The 24,923-nt window shown below is 41.5% G+C and overlaps 1 protein-coding gene across 8 annotated transcripts in view; it reads right to left on the reverse strand.

The window, feature by feature from the left end:
- The window catches only part of B4GALT6 (beta-1,4-galactosyltransferase 6), a 98,303-nt gene extending 74,416 nt beyond the window's left edge, over nucleotides 1–23,887 (reverse strand). For 2 of the 8 annotated variants that reach the window (XR_006209864.1, XM_042962043.1), the window contains exons 1-2: nucleotides 23,609–23,885; nucleotides 1,052–1,168 (exon numbers count right to left, since the gene is read on the reverse strand). Coding sequence is in view for 5 of the 8 variants with exons in the window: in XM_042962043.1 (XP_042817977.1) it covers nucleotides 1,052–1,168; nucleotides 23,609–23,723 (232 nt within the window). In the remaining 3 variants the exon portion in view is untranslated. Of the gene's footprint in view, nucleotides 1–1,051; nucleotides 1,169–6,548; nucleotides 6,571–13,158; nucleotides 13,279–19,611; nucleotides 19,995–23,608 lie in introns of those variants that run through there. The other 6 variants (XM_042962048.1, XM_042962046.1, XM_007093057.3 and 3 more) reach the window with 5 other exon arrangements.
- Nucleotides 23,888–24,923: the final 1,036 nt, after the last annotated feature.

Raw genomic sequence — 24,923 nt, forward strand, 5'->3', positions numbered from 1 at the left:
ATAGAGTGTGTGTGTGTGTCTCCCTCTTGTTTACAATGGCACATTGGAGAACTATTGACATAAATTAAATCTTTTTTTTTTAATGTTTATTTATTTTTGGGAGAGACAGAGACAGAATGCGAGTGGGTTGGGGCAGAGAGAGAAGGAGGCACAGAATCTGAAGCAGGTTCCAGGCTCCGAGCTATCAGCACAGAGCCTGACACGGGGCTCAAACTCACAAGCTGTGAGATCATGGCCTGAGCTGAAGTCGGACACTCAACCGACTGAGTCACCCAGGCACTCCAAATCTTTAATTTTAACTGCTTAAAATGAGAATATAGAGGATGCAACAAGTGACAATGAATCACTAAAACCTTTAAGTAACCTCTAATAACACTTCAGGAGACACCGCAGAAACTCTGCCACATGGGGGCATGAGCATTCTTCCACAGTAGTTAAAGCTATTTACATCAAGTCTACCTTCATTAAAGCACTACTTGGGCATATTACTTAAGTTTTAACCAAATGTGATTGTGATGGAGAGTCTACTTCCAGATAATATTTTTAAAGAAGAGCAGCTAGCTACGGATTTCCAATCTTCAATAATTTCTCCTGAAGCCCCCTTAAAAAGCCATACAATTATTAAGAATCTTCTGCAATTAAAAACAGTAAGTATTTTCTAGACATAGTTGAAAAACATTTTAGGAGTCAGAATGGGCATAAAGAGAGACAGCAAAAGGACTAATATGGATAAACTACTCTCTCTGTGGTTAATTCCTCTTGACAATAGGTGAATTGGAAAAGCTTTTTGCATTGTATGCTTGCAAGAATTAAGTATCTTTGGACAAAACCCCCGTCCTCTCTGTGAGAACACTTTTACATATCCTAAAACATGGGACAGCCCTGGCTCACGCAGTACAAGAACCTCCCCGCACAGACAGTAGGAGACACCTTCATCATTAACAGAGTTACTTAGAGACAAAACCAGAGGCTGCGAGACTTGGTTTACCTCTTTTCGCTACAAACGTTAAGAAACAGAAGCAGAGAAGGAGGAAGCAGCTAGCCATCTCACCTGTACCGTTGAGTGTGGTGTTCTTGTTTGTGTACAGCCTGATCATATGTCCTATGGTTTTCACATTTTCTCTCAACATTATTCCTCGAGCTTGTACCATGAAGAGATACGTGTTGGCTACAAAAGAAAAAAGATGAAGTATCATGACTCAGTATGCTTTTGTTTTTAATTTAATAAAATAATAGTCAGAATGAGGAACTGTCCAACAGACCCCAACTGACTTAATCAGCATGTCCAAAGAGAAAACAGAAATATAAAATGATTACTGCCCATTATCAAAAACTTATAAAAACAGGGGTGCTTGGCTGGCTCAGTGGGGAGAGCATGGGATTCTTGATCTCAGGGTTTTAAGTTGGAGCCCCAAGTTAGGAGTAGAGATTTCTTAAAAAAAAAAAAAAATATAAAAAACAACAACAACAACAAACAAAAACATAAAACAAACTGCTTTTTTAAAACAATAAAAATGAAAGATTTAAGTAGTGATGTCCATCAAATAGAATGAGACTAACTGAATATCATAATTCCTTTATTCATAAATTATTTTCTACCATAAAATATACTTAGAAATTTCAAAAAAGGCATTTTACTACAAATATACAATCACATAATATACTTTCTCTAATTCTATATGAATTCCCTCAAATCAAAACTCCAACAAAGGCAAGCATTCCTTATCTAATCATAAATATATCATAAATCACCACATCTAGTATGAATACGAATCTCACAATAGATCTTGCAAATTCTCAGTGTCTTTGGGGAAGGAGAGTTAGGGGGCAGAATGACCTAGAATCAATACCTATTTTGGTAATTTCTCTCTAGTGAGTTAATTTCTTGGAACTTTTACACTCCCTTTCAATCACAAATCTACCTACCAGGATTGTAAAAGCAGACACAATCAAAATCAATGTGCATTTTCAAGTTGGTACATTTAATTCTTAGTGGTTAAGTGCTTCGAACTAGGCCCCAAATGTCTTCCTTTGGGAGAAACTGGTAAATTGACCAAGATTACAAAAATCTCTGCCTTTAAGAGATGCCAGGCCTCTTCAGAGAGGCACAGAAGTAATCAAAAGATCCTTTCTTTCTCAGTCATGATTCTACAAGCACAATGCAGGCATAACTTTGGACAGCTCACCGAATCTTGGCTTCCTCCCCTAAAAAAGGCAGTACTGCCCTGGCTGTTCTCTAAAGCCCCTTCTTCTCTAAATTCTCCAAGCATACGACCAAAACATCATGAACTCCACACAGTCAAAGGGAGGAGGATCATTTTCATGGCAAAACCAAAAAACTGCAAGGTTCACCTAATGACTCTTAGGATTTTAAAATAATCTGACCCTGAACACTGTAATGACACTCTCAAAAAATGAATGCCAAGTTAAAAAATCTTAAATGCCAACTAATTTTCTTATTCTACTTCCTTGAGATGATACAAAGAGATGAGCAAAATGTAATGTTTACTACCTCCTTTCCCATTTTTTATGTCAATGTTAATTTGCTCGAAATACAAAGGAGCAAAGTAAATAAAACTAGTAGAGAACAGAGTAAAATAACACTCTCCTCTTACCTTCAATCTGTAACAGAGACAGAAACAGAAATCCAAGCTTCACATAAGTTCTACCTCAATCATTTTAAGAGCATGTCTACATCCTCTCTAGAAAGCAGTCCTATAATTATATATAACTCATTTAGGCTTGAATTTATTACACCCGTGGGTTTACAAACACAAGTTTTTATTACATTTTTGCCCTTCAGTGGACTTTAAAAGAAAGAAGAAAACAAAGTGCAAAATGAAAACAAAAGAATAGCCAACCAAAACAAATGTAGGAAAACAAAACTTCAACTGAATTGATACAGGGAAAAACCATCAAATAGAAAACTAATGCCAACTGGTTTTCAATACCCTGGATCATTTAAACTTGAACTTACGTAGGAAATTTATTGTCGGTGATGTAAATACCTTGTAAGACTTGTTCCATACCAAATTGGGGAAAAGACCTGTCATGAAGCAGCAGGACTGAGGCCCCTGTCAAAGTCTTAGCCTCCAGGAAACAGTACTGAGCCTAAGCAAGGATGTGCGAGTAAGAATGTAGATGCACTACCATGTGTCCTAGAAATGGAATTTTTTTTAACTACATTGCTTTTCCTTTTAACACACCAACTCATATACAGAAAATTGTCTGACATCTTGAATCCAAGTCAGATTTAAGCAGCAAGGAAAACATCGGGTATAGAAAAGAAACATCAAAGTCAAATGGTCCTAAAAACTTCAAAACATCAGGTAACAAAACTGCTAAGGAACATTAAAAAATAAAAAAAAAATTAAAAAAAAAAAGCCTGCCGGCAACTGTGACAAAGGTGAACCATTTACTGAAAGAATGCATTTATTACTCGTTAGATGGATAGAGAAAAAAATTCAGGAAAGCAAGACACCAAGCCCTCCAAATGGAAAATCTATTAGTTTGTCTTAAATCATTTACAGCTAATTGAGTTACATTCCTTAGGTTAATGGTCCTCGTGGGTTTAATCCCCAAAGATCAAAATCCATTAGGGAATGAAGCTGTTTTGTTTAGAGTTGTCATTAATGGGAAGAATGCAAGGTGTCAAAGTATTGCAAGGCACACTAAACCAACATGAGAATGGTTCCAACTACCTGATTTCCAAACACCCTACATTATTAACCACAAATAACCATATGACTGCTAATTATCACAAATATAAAATGGAGTATCTTACTGGCAAACCAACAAATTCGACAAAATCCTCTTCTAAAATTTCTATTCCAAGGGTAAGAAACTGCATTTCAGAAAACAAATAGGAAAAACTTTCTCAGCTTTGCCCTTTGGTCTTGAGACAACTCAGAAATACACTAAAAACTACCACTGTTTAATTAAAATCATGCCCTGTTCTCTAGTTAATTTGCTATTTGCCTCTGCTTTATGAGACAAATTTATTTACATTGTTCTGTTTTTGGGGTGGGGAGGGGGTACCTATAACTTAACAAAAACAAAAAAACTTCAAAAATCAACAGTTTACAACTTCCAGACATCTCACCCTGGGTTTGCGAGGCAAGAAATTTATGAACTTGCCTCATTCTCAACAGCAGAAAACTAAGGAATGTACTGTGTCTCCCCATCTCTTTCCACATCTAGCTTTGTTCAGTGAAAAAAGTATTCAGTATTCAGTGAAAAAAGACAAGGAGTATGTGCCAGTCTGCACTGACCTGGAAATGTTTCCCGAGCTTCAAAGGCCTCAAACACAATATCCCCTTGGTCCCAATACCACGTTCCTAACCTTACGACACGCTAGCACAGATCCTTTAACAGAAAGTAACCCAGTGAAGGAGATTATGTGAGTTAGGTACATTTTAAGTGTAGCACTGGAGCTAAGAAAGAGGTGCAAGAAATACAACTTGGGGTGACATGTATTTAAGAGTGGGAATTGGGGCACCTGGGTGGCTCAGTCGGTTAAGCGGCCGACTTCAGCTCAGGTCATGATTTCACGGCCCGTGAGTTCGAGCCCCGCGTCAGGCTCTGTGCTGACAGCTCAGAGCCTGGAACCTGTTTCAGATTCTGTGTCTCCCTCTCTCTGACCCTCCCCCGTTCATGCTCTGTCTCTCTCTGTCTCAAAAATAAATAAATGTTAAAAAAAAATTGAAAAAAAAAAAGAGTGGGAAATATGGCAGTGAATTACTGTAGAAAAATGATCCACAGAAGAGATAAATTCAGATGCATGGAGAGAGACCGCAAATAGGGTCACATAGATAAAAGATCCCAAGATGAATTAGTCTGAGCTTGAACACAGTGCAGGAGAAAGAGGAAATGGTCAACTATATCAAATGCCAGGAAGGCTAAGAAGAAAAACTAAAAAGAATAGCTTGGGGTGCCTGGGTGGCTCAGTCAGTTAGGCATCCTGCTCTTGATTTCAGCTCAGGTCATGATCTCGCAGTTCGTGAGATTGCACCCTGCATCTGTCCACATGGAGCCTACATGGAATTCTCTCTCTCTCACTCTCTGCCTCTCCCCCCATCAAAATAAATAAACTTAAAAAAAAATAACAGCTTAAAAAAGTAAAACACTAATATTCAGTACATACTCCTTACCAGGCATCCTTAGAAAAGCTTCACATACACTAACCGAATTAATCCTTACAAGCAACCGTACAAGATAGGTACTAATATCATTCCCATTTTACAGAGTAAAAAAAAAAAAAAAAAAAAAAAAAGAGGCATGGTTAAGTAATTTGCTCAAGGTCACACAGTTATCAGGTGGTGGTGGAGGCAGAATTCAAATCCCAGCAGTTTAGCTCTTTACCACCATACTATTTAGCCTCTTAAAAATGCTATTAGGAGATCACTGTCAATCTTTTAAGAGAAGAGTTTCTGGGAAGCAATGGAAACAAAAGGCAAACAGGAAAGAGTAAAGTGGGTAGTGGCAAAGTGAAAACAATTTTCAGAGAAAATTGTGAGAGCAAAGTCAAGGGAAAGTGCGTTTTGTCTTTTAGAATAGGAGAAACCTGAGCATGGCTGTGGCCTAAGTAGAGGGAAGAAAAAGTACATTTAAATTTAAGGCACAAAAAGAAGTAAAAGGAAGGACAGGAAAGCACATTTCCACTGATGGGACAGTGTACATAGAGGCTGTGGGGTACACAGGTGCTGAGCATATCCGGGAGTAAACAACCCAACTTGAGTAGAGTTTGGAAGCAATGGAAAATGATTTGTAAAGGTCCACATGGATGGATGGTGTGGGGGGAAAAAAAAAAAACACAGAAGAAAAAAGGGGAGCGGACTTGAGGTCTTTGTGAAGATGAGAAGTAATGTTAACAATGGTGAGAAAGTGCCAGAAGTATAAGGTTAGGAAGACTGTGGACTGGGAGGTGCCAGGGAGAACAGGTCACAGCTATGGGGACTTGGCACATGGGAGGATGGAAGACAAGGACCGGACTGCCTGATGGCCACCGAGAGAGACGTCAGTGGGATAGGAGGTGGAGCTGGAAGGTTCTGAACTGATGCAGGCATATCTCAGAGACACTGCTGCAGTGGTCTGCTGCAGACCACCACAATAGATTTTTTTAATTAATTAATTTATTTATTTTATTTATTTTACTATAATAAATCAAGTCAAACAAACGTTGTCACTTCCCAGTGCATCTAAAAACTACACTTACACTGTACTCTAAGCATGCAACAGCTTTATGTCTTAAAAAGCAATGTACATAGCTTTTTTTTTAAATGTTTATTTATTTTTGAGACAGACAGACAGAGCACGAGCAGGGGAGGGGCAGAGAGAGAGAGGGAGACACAGAATCCGAAGCAGGCTCCAGGCTCAGAGCCCGAAGTGGGGCTCAAACCCACGAAGCACGAGATCATGACCTGAGCTGAAGTCGGATGCTCAACCGACTGAGCCACCCAGGTGCCCCAAAGCAATGTAATACCTTAACTAAAAAATACTTTATTGCTAAAAAATGTTAATCATCATCTGAGTTTTCAGCAAGTAATAACCTTTTCGCTGATGGAGGGTCTTGCCTCAAAGTTGATGGCTGCTGACTGATCAGGGTGTTGGTGCTGAAGGCTGGGATGGCTGTGGCAATTTCTGAAAATAAAACAACAACCAAGTTTGCCACATCAAATGATTCTTCCCTCCACAAATGATTTCTCTGGAGAATGTGATGCTGTTTGCTAGCATTTTATCCATAGTAGAACTGCAAACCTGGAGTCAATCCTCTCAGACCCTGCCAATGCTTAATGAACTAAGTTTATGTAATATTCTAAATCCTCTGTTGTCATTTCAGCAATCTTCACGGCATCTTCCCCAGCAGATTCCATCTCAAGAAACCACTTTCTTTGTTCATCCATAAAAAGCAACTCCTCACCCGCTCGAGTTTTATCATGAGATTGCAGCAAATCAGTCACATGATCAGACTCCACTTGTAACTCTAGTTCTCTTGCTATTTCCACCACATCTGCAGTGACTTCCTCCACTGAAGTCCTGAACCCCTCAAAGTCATCCATGAGGGTTAGAATCACTTTCTTCCAAACTCCTGGTAATACTGATATTTGGACCTCTTCCCCTCCATAAATGTTCTTAATAGCATTTAGAACGATGAATCTTTTCCAGGTTTTCAACTTACCTTGCCCAGATCCATCAGAGGAATCACTATGTATGGCAGGTAAAGCTTTATGAAATGTATTTCTTAAATAATACTTGAAAGTCAAAATGGCTCCTTGACCCATGGGCTACCGAATGGATGCTGTGTCAGCAGGCATGAAAATACTAACTTCATTGTGTATCTCCGTCAGAGCTCTTGAGTAAAGGTGCCTTGTCAATGAGCAGAAATATTTTGTAAGAAACCTTTTTTTCTGAGTAGGTCTCAACAGTGGACTTTAAATATTCAGTAGTAAACCATGCTGTAAACAAATGTGCTCTCATCTAGGTTTTGTTGTTCCATTTCTAGAGCACAGGCAGAGTAGACTTAGCATCATTCTTAGGGTCCTAGAATTTTGGGAATGGCAAATGAGAGATGGTTTCAATTTAAAGTCACCTGCTACATTAGCCCCTACCTAACAAAAGTCTGCCTGTCCTTTGAAGCTTCGAAATCAGGCATTGACTTCTCTTCTCTAGCTATAAAAGTCCTAGACGGTGTCTTCTTCCAATAGAAAGCTGTTTTGTCTATACTGGGTATCTGTTGTTTAGTGGAACCACCTAACTAATTAGCTAGACCTTCTAGATAAGTTGCTATGGCTTCTACACCAGCACTTGCTGCTTCTCCTTGCACTGCCATGTTATAGAGACAGCTTCTTTCCTTAAACCTCATGAACCAACCTCTGCTAGCTTCAGACTTTTCTTCTGCAGCTTCCTCACCTCTCTCAGCCTTCCCAGAATTGAAGAGAGTTAGGGCCTTGCTCTGGACTAGGCTCTGGCTTCAGGAAATGTTGTGGCTGGTCTGATCTTCTATCCAGACCACTAAAACTTTTTCCATTTCAGCAATAAGATTGTGTCACTTTCTTTTCATTCATGTGTTCACCAGAGTAGCGCTTTTAATTTCCTTCAAGAACCATTCTTCTGGGGGCACCTGGGTGGCTTAGTCAGTGAAGCATCCAACTCATTGATTTCAGCTCAGGTCATGATCTCGCAGTTTATGAGTTCAAGCCCCATGTTGGGCTCTGTGCTGACAGCATGGAGCCTGCTTAGGATTCTGTGTCTCCTCTCTTTGCCTCTCCCCACTTGTCCTCGCATGCACACACATGCTCTCTTTCAAAAATAAACAAACTTTATGGGGTGCCTGGGTGGCTCAGTCAGTTAAGTGTCCAACTTTGGCTCAGGTCATGATCTCACGGTTCATGAGTTCAAGTCCCACATTGGGCTCTGTGCTGAGCATGGAGCCTGCTTTGTATTCTGTGTCTCCTTCTCTCTCTGCCCCTTCCCTCCTCGTACTCTCTGTCTCCCTCAAAAAATAAACAAAACATTAAAAAATAAAAAAATAAAAGAAAAAAACCTTTTCTCTGCATTCATATCTTGGCTGTTTGGTGCAAGAGAGCTTTCCACCTGTCTTGGCTTTCGACATCCCTTCCTCACTAAGCTTATTCATTTCTAGCTTTTGATCTAAAGTGAGACGTGCAACTCTTCCTTTCACTTGAGCACCTAGAAGCCACTGTAGGATTATTAATTAGCCTAATTTCAATATTGTTTTGTCTCAGGAAATATAAGGAGGCCCAAGGAGAGGGAGACTGACAGGGAAGGGTCAGTCAGCAAAGTGTCAGAACACGCACATTTATTGATTATTAAGTTTGCTGTCTTAAATTTGGGTTCATGACACCCAAAACAATTACAATAGTAACATCAAAGAACACAAATCACCATAACAGATATAATAATAATGAAAACGTTTGAAATATAGTGACAATAACCAAATGTGACATAAAGACATGGAGCAGAAGCTGTTGGAAAAATGGTGTCAACAGACTTTCCCGACGCAAGATTGCCACAAACATTCAATTTGTAAAAAATGCATTATCTGCAAAGCACAATAAAGTGAAGCATAATAAAATGAGGTACGCCTGTACTAACTGCCAAAATCATCCCAGGATGCAGAATGTTGGGGGCACAGGCTTCTAAAGAGAAGAGAAATGAATGAACATTTATTGAGTACCTACATTGGTCGAGCTACCTGCTGTATACAAATATATGTAAATATATATACATATAATTATATTTAATTCTTTTTTTAGTTTTTTTAATGTTTATTCGTGAAAGAGACACAGAGCATGAGTGCGGGGGGGGGGGGGGGGGAGAGAGAGAGAGAGAGAGAGAAAGATAAAGAGACAGAATCCAAAGCAGGCTCCAGGCTCCAAACTGCCAGCACAGAGCCCAGTGCAGGGTTCGAACCCATGAACCGCGAGACCATGACCTGAGCCAAAGTCGGACGCCTAATCAACTGAGCCACCCATGTGCCCATGATTGTATTTAATTCTTAAACTGCCTGTATGTATCAGGTTGAATGGAGACCCCCCCCCCAAAAGATATGTGCACATCCTAATTCCCAGAAGCGGTGAAAATGTTATCTTATTTGGAAAAGGAGTCTTTGCAGATGTAATTAAGGATCCTGAGATGAGGAGATCATCCTGGATTATCCGGGTGGGCATAAAATCCAATGACAAATGCACGGACAAGAAAAGGGCAAGGGATCATTTACACACACACACACACACACACACACACACACACACACACAGAGAGAGAGAGAGAGAGAGAAGAAAGAAATGTAAAGATGGAAGCAGAGACTGGAGTGATGTGGCCACAAGCCTAGGAAGACAAAGAATGCCAAGAGGCACCTGAGGCTGGAAGAAGGAAGGAAGGATTCTCCTTGAGAGCCTCCAGAGGGAGCACAGCCCTGACACTTGATTTCAGACTTTTGGTCCCTAGGACTGTGAGATAATAAATTTCTGTTGCTTCAAGCCACTCAGTGTGTGGTAATGTGTATAACGGCCATAGGAAACTAATACACTACCACATGGCATGGGTACAATTTTCCCCATCGTAAGATCCAAAAACAAACTCAGAAGCTGCATAGGTAGGTATTAAAAACTGGGATTCAAGGACAGGTCTGAAGGACTCTGAGGGGCAGCAATGTGTTAGAAGCAATGGTTGAAAGTCATAGAGCAGAGGGAGGGACAAAAAAGAAAAAAGAAAAAGAAAAATCTTCAATGTAAGAAGTTCTGAGGGGAGTGAGAAGGGATCAACCAGATTCCAACTAGTGCAAGGAAGAAGAGGAGGAAATCAGAAGGGGCACTTATAGTTTCCCATATTATCTACAGAACACATAAAGAATTGAACAATGTGGAAAAAAGAAAAATACTGCTTCCATTACACCCCTTGATATTAGTACAGATATCTGAATCAGATAGCTCTGAATTTCTAAGAACTCACAATAATCTTCTAAGTATCTATTTCAGATGCTTAAAGGTTTTCTTCTTCCCACATCTAGCCCTTGTTCAACAAATTCCCAGAAATTACTCATCCAAGATGGTAAAGCTAAACATATTATCTCTGTTAATCATGTTGTAAACCCCAGAATTAGGCCAGATAATATGTGAAATATTGTTCATACTTTGTCTAGGACCAAAGTACTGCCTGGGTTAAAAACAAAAAAGTAACAAATTTCTAGGCTGTGCCAGGCTGTAAGACAAACAATTCACTTTATGTCAAGGTACTATTTAAGCAGAGTACCTCACCATGGTGATGATAATTCAAAGCCAGGTATGGGCTCAAGGAAATCTGTAGTGCAAATAATTACCAACCTACAATAACTTCCTCCCCATCTTTCAAGTGAGTCATGGGCTGACTAACGAATAAAGAGAATGAAAGACTTCTTCTGCATTCAGAATCCCATTTTATCAAGGAATAATGAATTCGGTGGTTAGACACGGTACAGATCTATTTCAGATCTTAGCCAACAGCTACAGCTTTGCTGATGTAGACACTAAAAATTAACAAGAAATTCTTTACAACTGGTGCTTTTACCACTTCCACTCTGCAATTTAGCAGTCTTAAGTTATTTCTGGGGATTATTTCTGTTTGAATACTGATCAAAATTAAATATTTTTAAATAAAATTGGACTTTTCCAACAGTCTTAAAGACGTTCAGGGTGGAGACATGTGTTTGTTCAACACATATTTACTGAACGCTTACCATTTGCCAAGCAGTACCAGAAATTAAGGGGTCAGGGAGGTTCCTTTGTAAAAACCAAAATCCTAAAGCAGCATAAACTACCTAAAACATCAGAAGTACTTTTGCAGATCATCAGTGAAGCCTCGTTTAAACTCAGCTGATAATTCTAAAAATAGACTCTGAACCTAGCAATATGAAAACACTAACACAAGATATCAATCTGCACTGACATTTCTTAGTTGACTGTTGTTCACTTAAAATAGACACACGTTTCTTTAAAGCACAAACAAAAGTTAAGCATTATGCACCACATTGTAGGAAAGGAAAATTAGGAGGAAATGAGGGAATCAGGGAAGGAAGAATGTAGCCAATTAAATAGATTTTTTAACCTAATCGGTAAGGAAACTTATCTAATGAAATTACAGACTAAAAGATCAAACCATAAATAAACAGCCAGGCAACATTAAATTTCTGAAAATTAATGATTTCAGAATACATAAGGTGAATGTGAAATGAATCTTTACTGAAGAATTCTATCATGTGGGGCGCCCGGGTGACTCAGTTGGTTAGGTGTCCAACTTTTGATTTCAGTTCCAGTCGTGATCTTACGGCTCCGCACTGACAGCACGGAGCGTGCTTGGGATTCTCTCTCTCCCTCTCACTGCCCCTCTTCTGCTCATGCACTCTCTCGCTCAAAATAAGTAATTTTTTTTTTTAATTCTCTCATGAGGAAAAAAGGTGAAAAGTATTTGAACTATATGTTTTATAATTATCCCCAATTTCCTTATGTTTTCACAATTAAAATACCTTTTGAAATTTCAACTTATTTATGAAAGGAAAATGATTCTGTAACAAGCAGGAGAGAAGGAGACACTGTGGGAAATGAATTTCAAAGATTTCCAAAGCTAGAGCATATTTTCAAATCAATAAACAAGGCACCTTATAATTCTCTACCTTAGGTCTCTTGATTCAAATAAAAATAAAGTCCAATTTCTCTTCCTCTGAGTCAAACTAGAAATTGCATAAATCATAATTTCTGAGGTATTAGCGTAATTATCAGGAAAACAATATATATAACATGGTTTCAATAAGGTCACATTAACACTAGCAAACCTCAAATATTTAAAAATAAAACAAGACCCAATATTTCAATCGAGATTATAGCACCAAGTTTCATATACCTACTTAAGTGTAACAATATTACAAAGAGACTTTTCTAGAAAAATGCTATATAAAATGTTTTTAAATCATCGGCTAACATGCAAGGTTATCTGCTTTAATCCCTTTTACTGATCTGATTAAGTAAATTACAATGTATCTTTCTAATAATTAAAAACACTAACAAATTTCAGATCAACCTATAACTCAGTCACATAGTCAGTGCAGATTCACAAAGAAACACATGATCCTGGTTGTCTTAAAGGATGTATTTGTCCATTCTGTCCATTTCTATTCTGGAGGAAAAAAATTCTTCACCATGACAGCCATCTCCACTCCAGTAAAACATGATGCTATAAACAAGTTAATCTAGTTTTTAAAAAGTAAGATTTCTTCTATGAAAGATCAAATGATATAAGATGATTAATTTAGAGAGGTAAACCTGTCAAGCACTTAACTTTTTTTCACCCACCAGTTGCGGTATTTGTCAGAAATAAAGTTCCCAGGGTCCAGAATTACCTAAGATGTATATTTAAAATGAACCAGAATCAGAATCAGAATCTCAGGTGATGAAACGTAGGAAATAAGTTTGTTTAGGCAAACCACCTTAAGCACATTCCTGTTTGAAAACCACTGCTTGTAGTAACTCTTTAAAAATAACATTTGTAACAAGCAAAAAATTAGAACGTCCTTTTACATCAGTTTAATTATATTAAATAAATCCTCTTTACACAGCTTTCTAATTCATGCACAGTTCATTCAGACATGGAAGAATCTAAGTTTACCTCCTAGTATAATGGTATCACACGATGATTTGGTCGAATCAAAGACTTTCACACACTCGAGTAATTAATCATGAAAACATAGATGCAAGCAAAAAGCCATATTTATTATGCCTCTGGAGAAAAAAACAAGTTAATTACAAATTTCAGATTTAAAATTACTAAGTATGTTTTCCTAAACATTTCGCCACGCCACGCAGCCAAAAATATAACTGCTGACGAACACCCTTTAAGCTATCTTTCCTATTTTAACTGAGGGTTTTTGCTGTGGCTTTAAACTAAACTTTGCCAAGTTTTGATATGACTAAAAACAAGTATGCTGATGAAACATAACAAATCAAGTTGGCTCACTGCAGGATTTATATACTAGAGAAAAATAAAATTGGGGTGTTACCTGAAATTCCCCAGTGAATCCAAGACATGGGATAAAAATGTCCAGTACTAACTGGAGTAAAGTCTTAATTTTGCAAAGGCGTGTTAATGGTGGTGTAGGTATCCTCGGAAAACCTACTTTCAACGTTGAATCAGCCTGATCTTCACCATAAATCACAATATTACCTGTATAGTACTCTCTTTGCTACTATGCTGACAAAAGGCAAAAATGGAAAAAAATAGTCTTTTAAATATTAAATCACTGTGTCCTCCATGAATTAAAAAGAGGAAAGAGAAGAGAAAAGAAAAGAAAAGAAAAGAAAAAAGAAAAGAAAAGAAAAGAAAAACAGATACAGAGGGAAAAGGGGAAAAAAGGATGACAGAGATGACAGGGACAGGCTGTTCTGATTAAACTGGTAAACTGCAGTCTGAGGCAGTGGTAACAACAGCCAGCTCGGTCTAAAGCAGCCAGGAAAACTGACCAGGAGAATAGTGCACAAATCAATGCTCTTGGGAATTCCCAAAAGTGACCTAGGAAATCCAAGCTCTAGAAAAATCACTGCAATGTACCTCTTTCTACTGTCTCCCTGCAGTCTCCCCATCCACCCCCACACTTACTTAAGACAAACATGAAACGCAGGCTTGAAAGGGAAAGGAAGTCATAAAAGGCAATGTGGGGGTGGGGGGACAGGTGGAGGAACAGGTCTGCCCCTAAGCTGGGTGAGCAAGGGTGCTGTGGAGGTTAACATAGCATAACTGAGTGTAAGAGGCTATTAGAAGTCTGACCAGTCTCCCAAGCAAAGCACCTTCTCCAGCCTTAAAAGGTGGTCATCTACCCCCGGATTAAAAACATGCTTATGAAGCACTTATTTCATTGTTTACTGACAACTCAGAATGCTGTGGTTTCTTAAAATCTGCTTCATGGGGCACCTGGGTGGCTGAGTCGGTTAAGTGTCCAACTTCGGCTCAGATCATGATCTCCCGGTTCGTGCGTTCAAGCCCTGCATTGGGCTCGTGCTGATGGCTCAGAGCCTGGAGCCTGCTTCAGACCCTGTGTCCCCTCTCCCCCACTCATGCTCTGTGCCTCAAAAATAAACATTAAAATTTTTTTTTTAATCTGCTTCTTTGTAACTAAACTACCTTTATGGCTATCTGACGCTATCCAAAAAAGTTTCATCTCTCTTCTACGTGGTCTTCCTTTAAGCTGAAGAAGACAGAGCTCATACTTCCCCCAAACCATCTTCCAGGGCAACAATGATCAGGTCCTTCAACTCACGCACAGTGGAAGAGTCAGATACCCCAAGCTGTACATTTCAGCTCTGCCAGAAAACTATTTCAGCTCTTCCAACAACAACGTGTGAGACTTCGGACAGGTGACAACCTTTGGGAGCCAGTCTTGCCTTCTCTTTCTTTACAAGACTATTCCATTAGCATGGGGCTGGGGGTGTGGCAAGGACAACTCTATGAAGCTCCAACAGTGAAGCAGTGGGCTACATTTGGGATCTTTCTCCTGTAACTTCTTTCTTTGCACAAAGATTTGGTTCCAGAGACACGAAGGCCTCTGGGTCCAAGGTTCCCATGGCCCCGGCCCTTGAACAGAGGAGCAAACCTAGAGGCTCCAGTGGGGAAACAGGCAGCCATAGCTCTGACCGCCAGAGAGCCTAAGGCCTACAAAGCCAAGTGTCCTGATAAGCCTTGTAGTATATCCTCTGATAAACAGGCTGGCCACACGATGGGCTAGGAAACTACCCACTGTATATAATAACACTGCCTCAAGAGAAAAATCCATCCTGTTCCCAGCTAAATTCCAACTGGTATTTGGAATACCTGCCACACAGAGACTACAAACCTAGATTAGGAGTTCCCTTTTAAAAGTATCCACAGACGTGGCTACTTTTACCTTCAATAAACATTAAAAGGCAGTAATGGTAAACACTGCTGCAGAATAAATACATCATTTACCTCGTTCTGCCACATTAACAGACCTCAAATGTATTCATGGAAGAATAACATGAAGAATGGTATTTAGCATTGTCAGATTTTTTTTTAACATTTATTTATTTTTGAGACAGAGAGAGACAGAGCATGAACAGGGGAGGAGCAGAGAGGGAGGGAGACACAGAATCTGAAACAGGCTCCAGGCTCTGAGCCGTCAGCACAGAGCCCGACGCGGGGCTCGAACCCACGGACCGTGAGATCATGACCTGAGCCGAAGTCGGACACTTAACCGACCAAGCCACCCAGGCGCCCCAGCATTGTCAGATTTCAACGAACAAATTTTCTCTTCAAAAATACCTAATTTCGGGGTGCCTGGGTGGCTCAGTTGCTTGTGTCCGACTCTGGCTCAGGTCATGATCTTGTGGTTTGTGGGTTAGAGCCCCACATTGGGCTCTGTGCTGACAGCTCAGAGCCTGGAGCCTGCTTCAGATTCTGTATCTCCCTCTCTCTCTCTGCCCCTCCCCCATTCACACTCTGTCTCTGTCTCTATCTCTGTCTCTCTCTCTCTTTCAATAATAAACATTTAAAAATTAAAAAAAAAAAATACCTAATTCCCACAGGCCCCTAGGATTTAGATTCACATATACTGAAACAACATAGTGGAGTTACATATGCTGTTCAAGGATGGCAATCTGACTGTGGTAGGCAGTCTCTAAGAATGCCTCCTATTCCCTTGATTGTAGACCAAACTGAGTGGCTCTTTTCTGAGAAAACACGGCAAAAGTGATGAGGTTGTGAACTGCCCTATGGAGAGGTCCATGTGGCAAGAAGTGAGGGAGGCCTCCAACTAACAACCTGCAGAGAACTGAGGCCCTCACTCCAACAGCCCTCAAAGAACTGAATCCTGCCCAAACCTACATGGGTGAACTTGGAAGGCTCCCCAGTGGAGCCTTCACCCACAACCCTGATCAACCCTCAATACTCTGTAGACTCGTGAGAGAACTTGAACCACAGGCATGCAGCCACACCATATCCACATTCCTGGCCCATAGCAACTATGAGATAATACATATGTGTTCTTTTAAGCCCCTACATTTTGGGGTAATTCACAAAGTTATAGATAACTAATATGCTGACCAATCCAATTTTCTCTACTGTTCCTAATTCTCAGTCCAACCCTCCATAAACTCCCAAGGTGTCTAACATCCAACATCCCAATGGTATTGATTAGTCAGCTGGTAAGAGAACAAAGAAGCCGCCCTACCAACAGAAGGGACTGAATTAGAAACATTCAGCCACTCAACAATTCTTTAGTAAGCCTCTAGCATGCACCAAGGCAGAAACCAAATCTCTTAACTTAGTTTAGGAAACAGTTCACTCTATACTTAGATTTGATCAAATAAACTGAGCCCCTCACTCTAAACAGATAACTCAGACACCTACCTAATCTAGTACGAACTCCCTCAACCTCCTTCTCCATATTCATCTAATTATCTAATTTTTTGCTACAGCAAACATCTTTATGTCCTCTCTTCTCCCATCTCCAAAACTAATGTACCTATATGCTTTATCCCACTCTACCTGCTCTAATTCCAATCCTGCTCCCTTTAATCCATTCATAGTGGTACCGCCTAAATATTTCTGAAATGCAAATCTGATTGCGTCACTCTCCTACTTAAAATTTAAGCTCAATGGTTTGACATTGTCCTCAGGCTAACGTCCAAGTTCTCTTACCCAGTTTACAAGGATCACTCCGACTGGACCCATGTGTATCTCTCTGGCTCCAGCCCACACTCCTCTCTGTACTCTATGCTCTAGCCCCTAACTTTTTTTTTTTTTTTAACTTTCCATTTCCCCCTCACCTCTTAGCTTTCAAATATTCCAATCTAGCACGAAATATTTTTCCCCCAAGCCAATTGTTTAAGTACCTAATTTAAGCTTCTGGCCGCAGCTTCATCTTTGTCTTCTGCATAATGCCTAAATTAGTTTAGTGCCACCCCACAACCAGTGCATCCACAACAAATGGCATTTCACTGTACTCTAGAATAGTTATTCTTCAGTTGTGAGGATTTCTCACGGGTTATATGGTCTATGAAGACAAGGACCTGTGGATCCTGTTCAATGCTGAACCACAGTGTCCTGTAGAGACAAACATTTGCAGTATGAAGTCTTCCTAGACCACATGTTATAATCCGTTCTCTACTTACCTCCTACTTACCAAATTGGGAATTCTTCTAAGCATTAATCCATTGCAACACTTGTCTTGCTAATCATCATTTTTCATTCATTCATTCACTCACTCACAAAGGCCTCACTTCATTCCTATGATCTCTCTCTCCCTTCATTTTCCTGTTCCTATTTCTCCACTTGCCCTAAGTTGTGAGATTTCATCCATGGCTATCTTCTCTTCAGCTTCCACAAGCTCTCCTTGAGTGGCCATCCAAACTTCCCATGATGTCAACCACATTGACTGCCTATGTGAGACTGGGGAATGAATAGGGTAACAGAGCCTTTTGGGAAACTTTTCAAACTACACTTAGGCCTCCTCCATATTTCGACTTAATCCTTAGCGCCCCATGTTTACCAGTAACTGACATGACGAGTTACTTCTACTTGCAGGAGTTAGTTTTATCACTCAGGTGTGTTGGGGGAGAAATAGGTAAGTACCATTTACGTATATGCTGAAGACAGCCAAATCTCTCTCTTGTTAGACGTCTCTCCTAGGCTCTAAGTTCTTATTTGCGTCTTCCTACCTACTGACATGTTCTTCCTGGATATCCCACACTCTCTCTAAAGAGTTAGGATATCCTAACTCACTCTCTCTAAAACCAAAATAGCTCCCTCAAAGCACATGCCTGTCTATACCTCCTACCAGCCACCTAGCTGTCTAAGCTGGAATACCAGCATCCTCCTAAAGCCTCTCTCTTGCCTTCAATGTCACTACTCACATCCTCTCAACTCTGTCTGGATCCAACTATGACCTTGATCAGGTTCTCATATTCTACTTTCTGAGCTACTGACATAACTTCCTACCTGGTCTCCCTGCCACTGGTTCTGCCCTTTATCAATCATGCTCCATGCTAAAAGAAATGCTCTAAAACAAAGGATTGCATCATTCTCCTTTTCAAAACTTTTGATGTTTCCTGCTACTCCCAGGACAAAAATTTGAGCCTGGGATCAGTGACCAGCAAAGAAAGGCCCGGAGGGAAGAAACCACTGACACCAAGACCCAAATCAAAAGAAACCCTAAAAGGAGCCATGTAGGTCAGAGAACTTGGTGAGGAAAACACCAGTGGACCTTTGACACACAAAGCAAACTTCAACAGCTCAAAAAGAACACAACCAGGCTCACACAGCCAGGGCCAGGAGGCTAAAGGGCTATGATAAGAAAGCTGCAGGGCAACTTGCCACCTTCTGAGCTAGCCAAGAGGAACTCAGGCAAGGAAAAAAAAAAAAAAAATTAAATGGGCATCAATGTTAAACATTCAGGAAAAATCAGTAGAAATACAACTACAGGATAAATGTATAAAAGCTTTGAAAATGGATACCATTGTAAGAAACAACTGAGACGATTTCATATGGAAAAAAAAAAACTATGAAAGTAATCTATAAAAATTTAGAAAAAAAATGTCAGGGGGCTCTCAGCAATGACCTAACTAAGCCACCGTCTCCCATAACGCATACCCGTGCACACAGACCCCCACACTCTGACCACCCATCAGCTACACCAGAAGTAGCAGAGCTCACAAACCGCCCAGAGGCCCGCTAACAAAGCACTTGCGGGTAATTCCTTAAAGGTACCATAGGAATTCAGACCAAAGTGCCCCAACCAGATTCCACCTCTCTACTCAAAGAATAAAACAGCCTGTCAGCATGTCTAGGAAAGGTCGGAAGCTCTGGTGAGTCAAATAGACAGTGAAACCCCATTCCCAAAGGAGTTATGCAATCTTCTCCGCCATACTACCCCACTAATTATAGGTACATCAACTCTTTTTCTTAATCATAGACACTTTGATAAACCTGTGCGAGTCAAGTCCAGCTTCTCTCTGCCAGGAATTTTTGGGTCCTCGACACCAAAATACTGGCTGACCTGCCACTCCACATCCTAAGTGGTAGCCGGGTGGAAATACTTCTGTTTTTAAGTACCTTTGCCCATGCTGTCCCATTGCTTAGTCCGGAAAACTCTCAATGGCCTGCTCCAACCACCAGCTCCTTCTGGATACCCGTAACTAGCCCACACTCCACAAAGCATGCTTTCCAAGGACTGGCTATAGCTCTTTCCTGATGTTCATCCCATTGTAGCATGAGGGAAGTAACTGCGTCTTAGTCATCTATCTTCTGTGCCTCAAACAATGTCCAGCCTATGTGAGATACTCCACTTGTGTTTACTGAATGAACTTGGAAGTCAGCTCATCTTCTCCTTTGATACTATAGCAGGAAAATAGAAGTACGTTGTGTTGGAAGTTACAATGGAAACTGTTTCATGCTAAATGGAATTTCACTGGCAATCCAGCCAGGTCAAGACCTTGGGGGGAAACTGCACTCATCTTTTTGCAATCCTGCACAAAAGCAGAAAGAGAATGAGAAACAATTAATGGCTCCTGACTCTACCAGGTGGGCTAGGGGAAGCGGTCTATGGACTTCCTGGGGGGGTAGTCTGCAGACCAATTTCCCTTCTACTAAAGTTCATGATATAAAGACTATCCCTGTATTTCCAGCATGAATTAGAAATTTCAAGGAAAACGTTTCAAAATATTCTTAAGAATAATGAGCATAGAGTTTGATGGAACTCATTGTAGCTTGACACCCATTAGCCAAAAAAACTGTTGAACATCAGAAAACACTGGAAACGAAATAGATCAGGCTGTCTACAACTGTGTGGTACTACACAGAGGGAAGAGAGAGAGGGAGGGAGAAACACAGGTAAAGAAGACTGAGGAAGAGGAACTAAAAACGACAGACCGATTGCCTGGAGGAAGGCGCATGACAAAAATAGGTCTCTGGACATAAAAGGCAGGAAAATATAATTAATGTCTACTCAATAAGTTGGTGTGGATAGGAATAATATGGGCTTTTTAACAGAAGAGATTTGAAACATTTATTTAAGATCAACAAAAAGTACCCTCTTACACAACATGTATTTTAGTCACATGAAAATTTTGCCCCAAGATGTAATTCAGGCTAAAAGATTAATTCTTTCGGGGCATCTGGGTGGCTCAGTCGGTTACGTGAGCGTCCGTCCGACTCTTGATTTCGGCTCAGGTCATGATCTCACGGTTTGTGGGTTCGAGTCCCGCATCCAGCTCCCCGCTGACAGTGCAGAGCCTGCTTGGGATTTTCCCTCCCTCTCCCTCTGGTCCTCCTGTCCCTTCTTTTTCTCTGTCTCTCAAAATGAATTTAAAAAACTTAAAAATAATTAAATATGAATTATTTCAAGAAGATTCTCTGTACACCTCATGCAAATTAGTTAGTTATAAGAACCTAATTAGTTTGGGGTACATCTCATTAATAAGAAACGTGTCATGAAATGGGAAGTATTCATAAGCATCTCTGTAGCATACCAAAGTACCATGGTTATCTTAAAAATCAACTTGTGCACTGACTGTTGCATTGTGAGCTGAACTAGCCACATTTTACATAAACTATCATTTTTATTTTAGAGAACTGACAAACTATGGTTAGATTCCTGTGTTTGACCTACATTTTCCCAAAAATGAACAAAGTGAGCCGGACACTTCAAAAAAAAAAAAAACAAACAAAACAAAACTGACAGTATTTGTTGCCAATGGTAAAATTTGAGCTTTCAGGCAAAAATGTGAATTTTGGAAAACTGCTTCCCAACACTTAAAAGAAAAATAAGACTTTTTTTTTCTTGCTAAATAATACTTGGTTTGGGAAACAGACGATATAATAAATTGATAGTACTTTGTAAGTTTTGATTTTCATTCTTAAGTACTTTGTAAGTTTTGATTTTCATTCTTAACTGGCTTTAATCAACTTTTTTAAGTTATAAATTATAAGACCCACAAAAACAGTAGTTTAAACTGTGTCAGCCTAATTGTCTGTATGAAAATTGCCAAATTTTTTATGACATACCATAATGTTATGGCAAACATTAAGTATATAAGTGAGAAAAATGTATTAGTATATCACATCAACTGAATTCTAGGAATCTACAGATTCAGTGCACCAAGAAAAAGGGATGACTAAGAAGCAACAGCTGGAATTTATTTCCTTTGGTTAGATTTTTGAGTAACCTAAGTTCAACAAGTTACTCAAAATACCAAGAAACAAAACTGTTGCCTAAGTGCAAAAAAAACTTTTTTCTCCAAAACCTCTCAAAGTTAAATATCTGATAAAATAACATCACCCAAAGATTTCCAACCTTTAAAGAGAGAGCTACATGACAAAGTAAAAATTGCTACAGAATGAAGAGTTTATTATTTTTTAAATTTATTTTGAGAGCATGCATGCACGGGGGAGGAGCAGACAGAGAGGGAGAGAGAGAATCCCAAGCAGACTCTGTGCTGTCAGTGCAGAGCTTGACGCAGGGCTCGATCCTACAAACTGTGAGATCATGACCTGAGCTGAAATCAAGATTCAGACACTTCACCTACTGAGCCATCAGGTGCCCCGGTAAGAGTTAACTTATAAGACTTCCAAAATGGCAGAAGATTTTAAGAACAGCCACCAAATATTTTGGTTAACTACTCAAATCCACCGAGCTATCGCTGTCATTTCTTCTACAGGTTTCCAGGGGATTTTATTCAGCCTAAGGAAAAAACTGCATCAAAGGAAAATAATATTTTAAAATATTCACACCTCTTCAAACTTTAACCTAAACTTCTATTTTGGGATACATCAAGGTTTCAACAATTTATGTCTTCTCAAGCATCATTATCTGAGTTTAAACATCTTACTTGAATCCAAAAATTTAATCAAGAAAAAAATCATACAGTGATCCTGTTTTAGGAAATAAAACCGTCTCAATAAGGTTTGCTTCTTCCCTCTCCCCTGAAAGTCATTAATATAATCTACTATTGCACAAGACAATATCCTGATAACAATTCCATCTCAAAATTTTGCAGTTGTTTTCACTGTATAAGAGGCCATTCATTTTTGCCTGAACCAGGGAGAAATGGCACTGGCTCAAAAGCCTACCAGTGTCTAAAAAGAAATAATAGGAGATCCACATTAATACTAAGTTAACATTAAACTCATATTTTACACTAAATACACTAACATTAAATACATACCATAAATATTTAACATTAACTACATAATAACCAGGAAAAACCCAGAAAAAGTTTGGGAGACACGATGTGTTTTAATCCCATATGAGGTTCCTAGGTTTTAGTCGCTAGAATGCCACATTGACACCTTTTCAACCAAAGGGGGCTGAGTAATTAGAATATATAATAAGCCAATTCAAGTAGATTATTAAGAAGGGTATTTAGGCCAAAGGCCCAAAAAATGATAAGTAGGATAAAGTTAAACTACAAACTATCCCACAAAATTGTTGTTTTAATCGTTATTTTATCTCAGAAGTCATCCTAACAGGTAGCAGACTCTACCTACCCTTGAAAAGCAGACAAAATAATGGAGCATTGTTTTCATAAGAAAACTCATCGCCTAAAAATTCCTGAAGTATGTGGCACAAAGGTTCACTGACCCCATTCTAAAAAAGTGACCTAGAACACTTGAAAACATACATTCTTGAACTCAATCACATTCGCTGGTGTTGGTTTCTCCATCATATTTTTACAATCAGCTATTATATCTGAGAGTGTGTGAATAAAACTAAGATTAAGCACTGAGTTTAAGCTTAAAGGACCCGATATTAAGTGAATAACGCTGTCATGAATACTCAAGAAAGCAACCAGGGCATCCGGGGTCACCACACCTAATTTTGCTGTGTCCGTTTAATGCAGTCTTCAAGTTATTCAAACGTGCACAAACGAAACTCACTCACGTACCAAAGCGATGCCCCCCAAGCAGTTTATCTGACACTCCTGAAATAACATTTCAAATAAAACGCTTTCTGCCGGGGCCCCTGTTCGCACGCCTTCCAAATCCCGTAAGTGCACATCCTCCGTTTCCTTCGGCGTGACCGAGAGAAGTGAGGGTGTGTCTCGGTGCTTACCGATGCCTGGAGCCACATAGACGAAGTAGAGGCAGGACGAGGAGAGGGAGAAGAAGAAGATGAAGGCAAGGAGGGAGCGATTGGAGACCCGCATCATCCGCTTGAGCACAGACATCTTCCTGTTCCCGGCCAGCAGCTCGGGCTGCGTTCTCAGGCCGGACTTGGGGGCACCATCCAGGCCCTAAACTTCCACGAATGTGCCAAGAATAGCGAGACTGCAACGGGGTCCGCGTGGGGAGGCTCCGGGGGAGGGCCGGGGCGGGAAAGAGGAAAGGGGAGGGAGGCAGCGCACGGAATGAATGGGAGGCCGGAGAGTCGGGGGAGGGGAGGAGCGGGGGGGGGGGGTTGGCAAGGTGGGGTGGGGGGGGACAGCAGGACCTGAAGAGGCCGAGGAAGGGCAAGGACGTGCGCTTTATCCCCCCCCACCGGCAGCGGCGGGAGGAGGGGCTGCAGGTGGGGAGAAGCGCGGGCTGCACGCCGCGGCGCCCCTGCGGAGAGGGGCAGCAAAATGCAGCACGCCCGGGCTACCCGCGTTCACCGGGGTGCGGGACGCGAAGCCCCCGCGCTCCGGAGGCTGCCCGCCTGCGCTCGGCAGGCCTGCGCCGCCGCCTCGTCCGGGCCGCGGCGTCTCGTGCCTGCGCGGGGCTAGCGTGGGCGCCGGGGCCGCAGCCGGCGCGCGCGACGCGCGGGGGCCCGCGGGGGCCCTGGGGGCCGAGGAGCTGAGCGCTCGCGGACGCGCAGCCACCTCCTCATGCCGCGCCGGGCCCCGGCGCCCCGCGGCGGCCGCGGGAGCCGAGCGCAGGCGAGGGCGGCGTCCCGGCTAGCGGCGAGCGCGCTCCGACCCCGGCTCCTGCCACCGCCAGCTGCCCGCCCGGCCGCAAGGGCGGCAACCGCAGCAACATTACCGCCGCCCGCCCGGGGTCAGGCGCCCCCGCCGGCGCCGCCCCCCCCCACTCCGCCCCCGGACACCAGGCGTAGAGCGACCGGGAGACTCGCGCTGCGGGCAGAGCCGGGGGCCCGAAGAGGAGGAGGCCGGGCGCCGTCTGAGCCGCGTCTGGATCGCAGGAGGGGGCGGGCCCGAAAGGGCGGGGAAGAGGCGGAAAACCGGGACCGGCGGGCGCACCCGGAGACCCCCGCGGGGCTCCGCGCTCGGGCTCGAAACTGCAGGCGGCGCTGCCCGGGCACCGGAGGAAACCTGGAGGCCCCCACCCACCCACTCTCCTCCCTTCGCCCGAAACACCGCGCCTCCTGATTGGCTGGCGCCGCACCGCGCGGAGCAACCTGCCCCCACCTCGCGCCGCGACCTGGGCCGCCG

This window comes from Panthera tigris, chromosome D3 (assembly GCF_018350195.1).
Source record: "Panthera tigris isolate Pti1 chromosome D3, P.tigris_Pti1_mat1.1, whole genome shotgun sequence".
In the NCBI taxonomy this organism is placed as follows: Eukaryota; Metazoa; Chordata; class Mammalia; order Carnivora; family Felidae; genus Panthera; species Panthera tigris.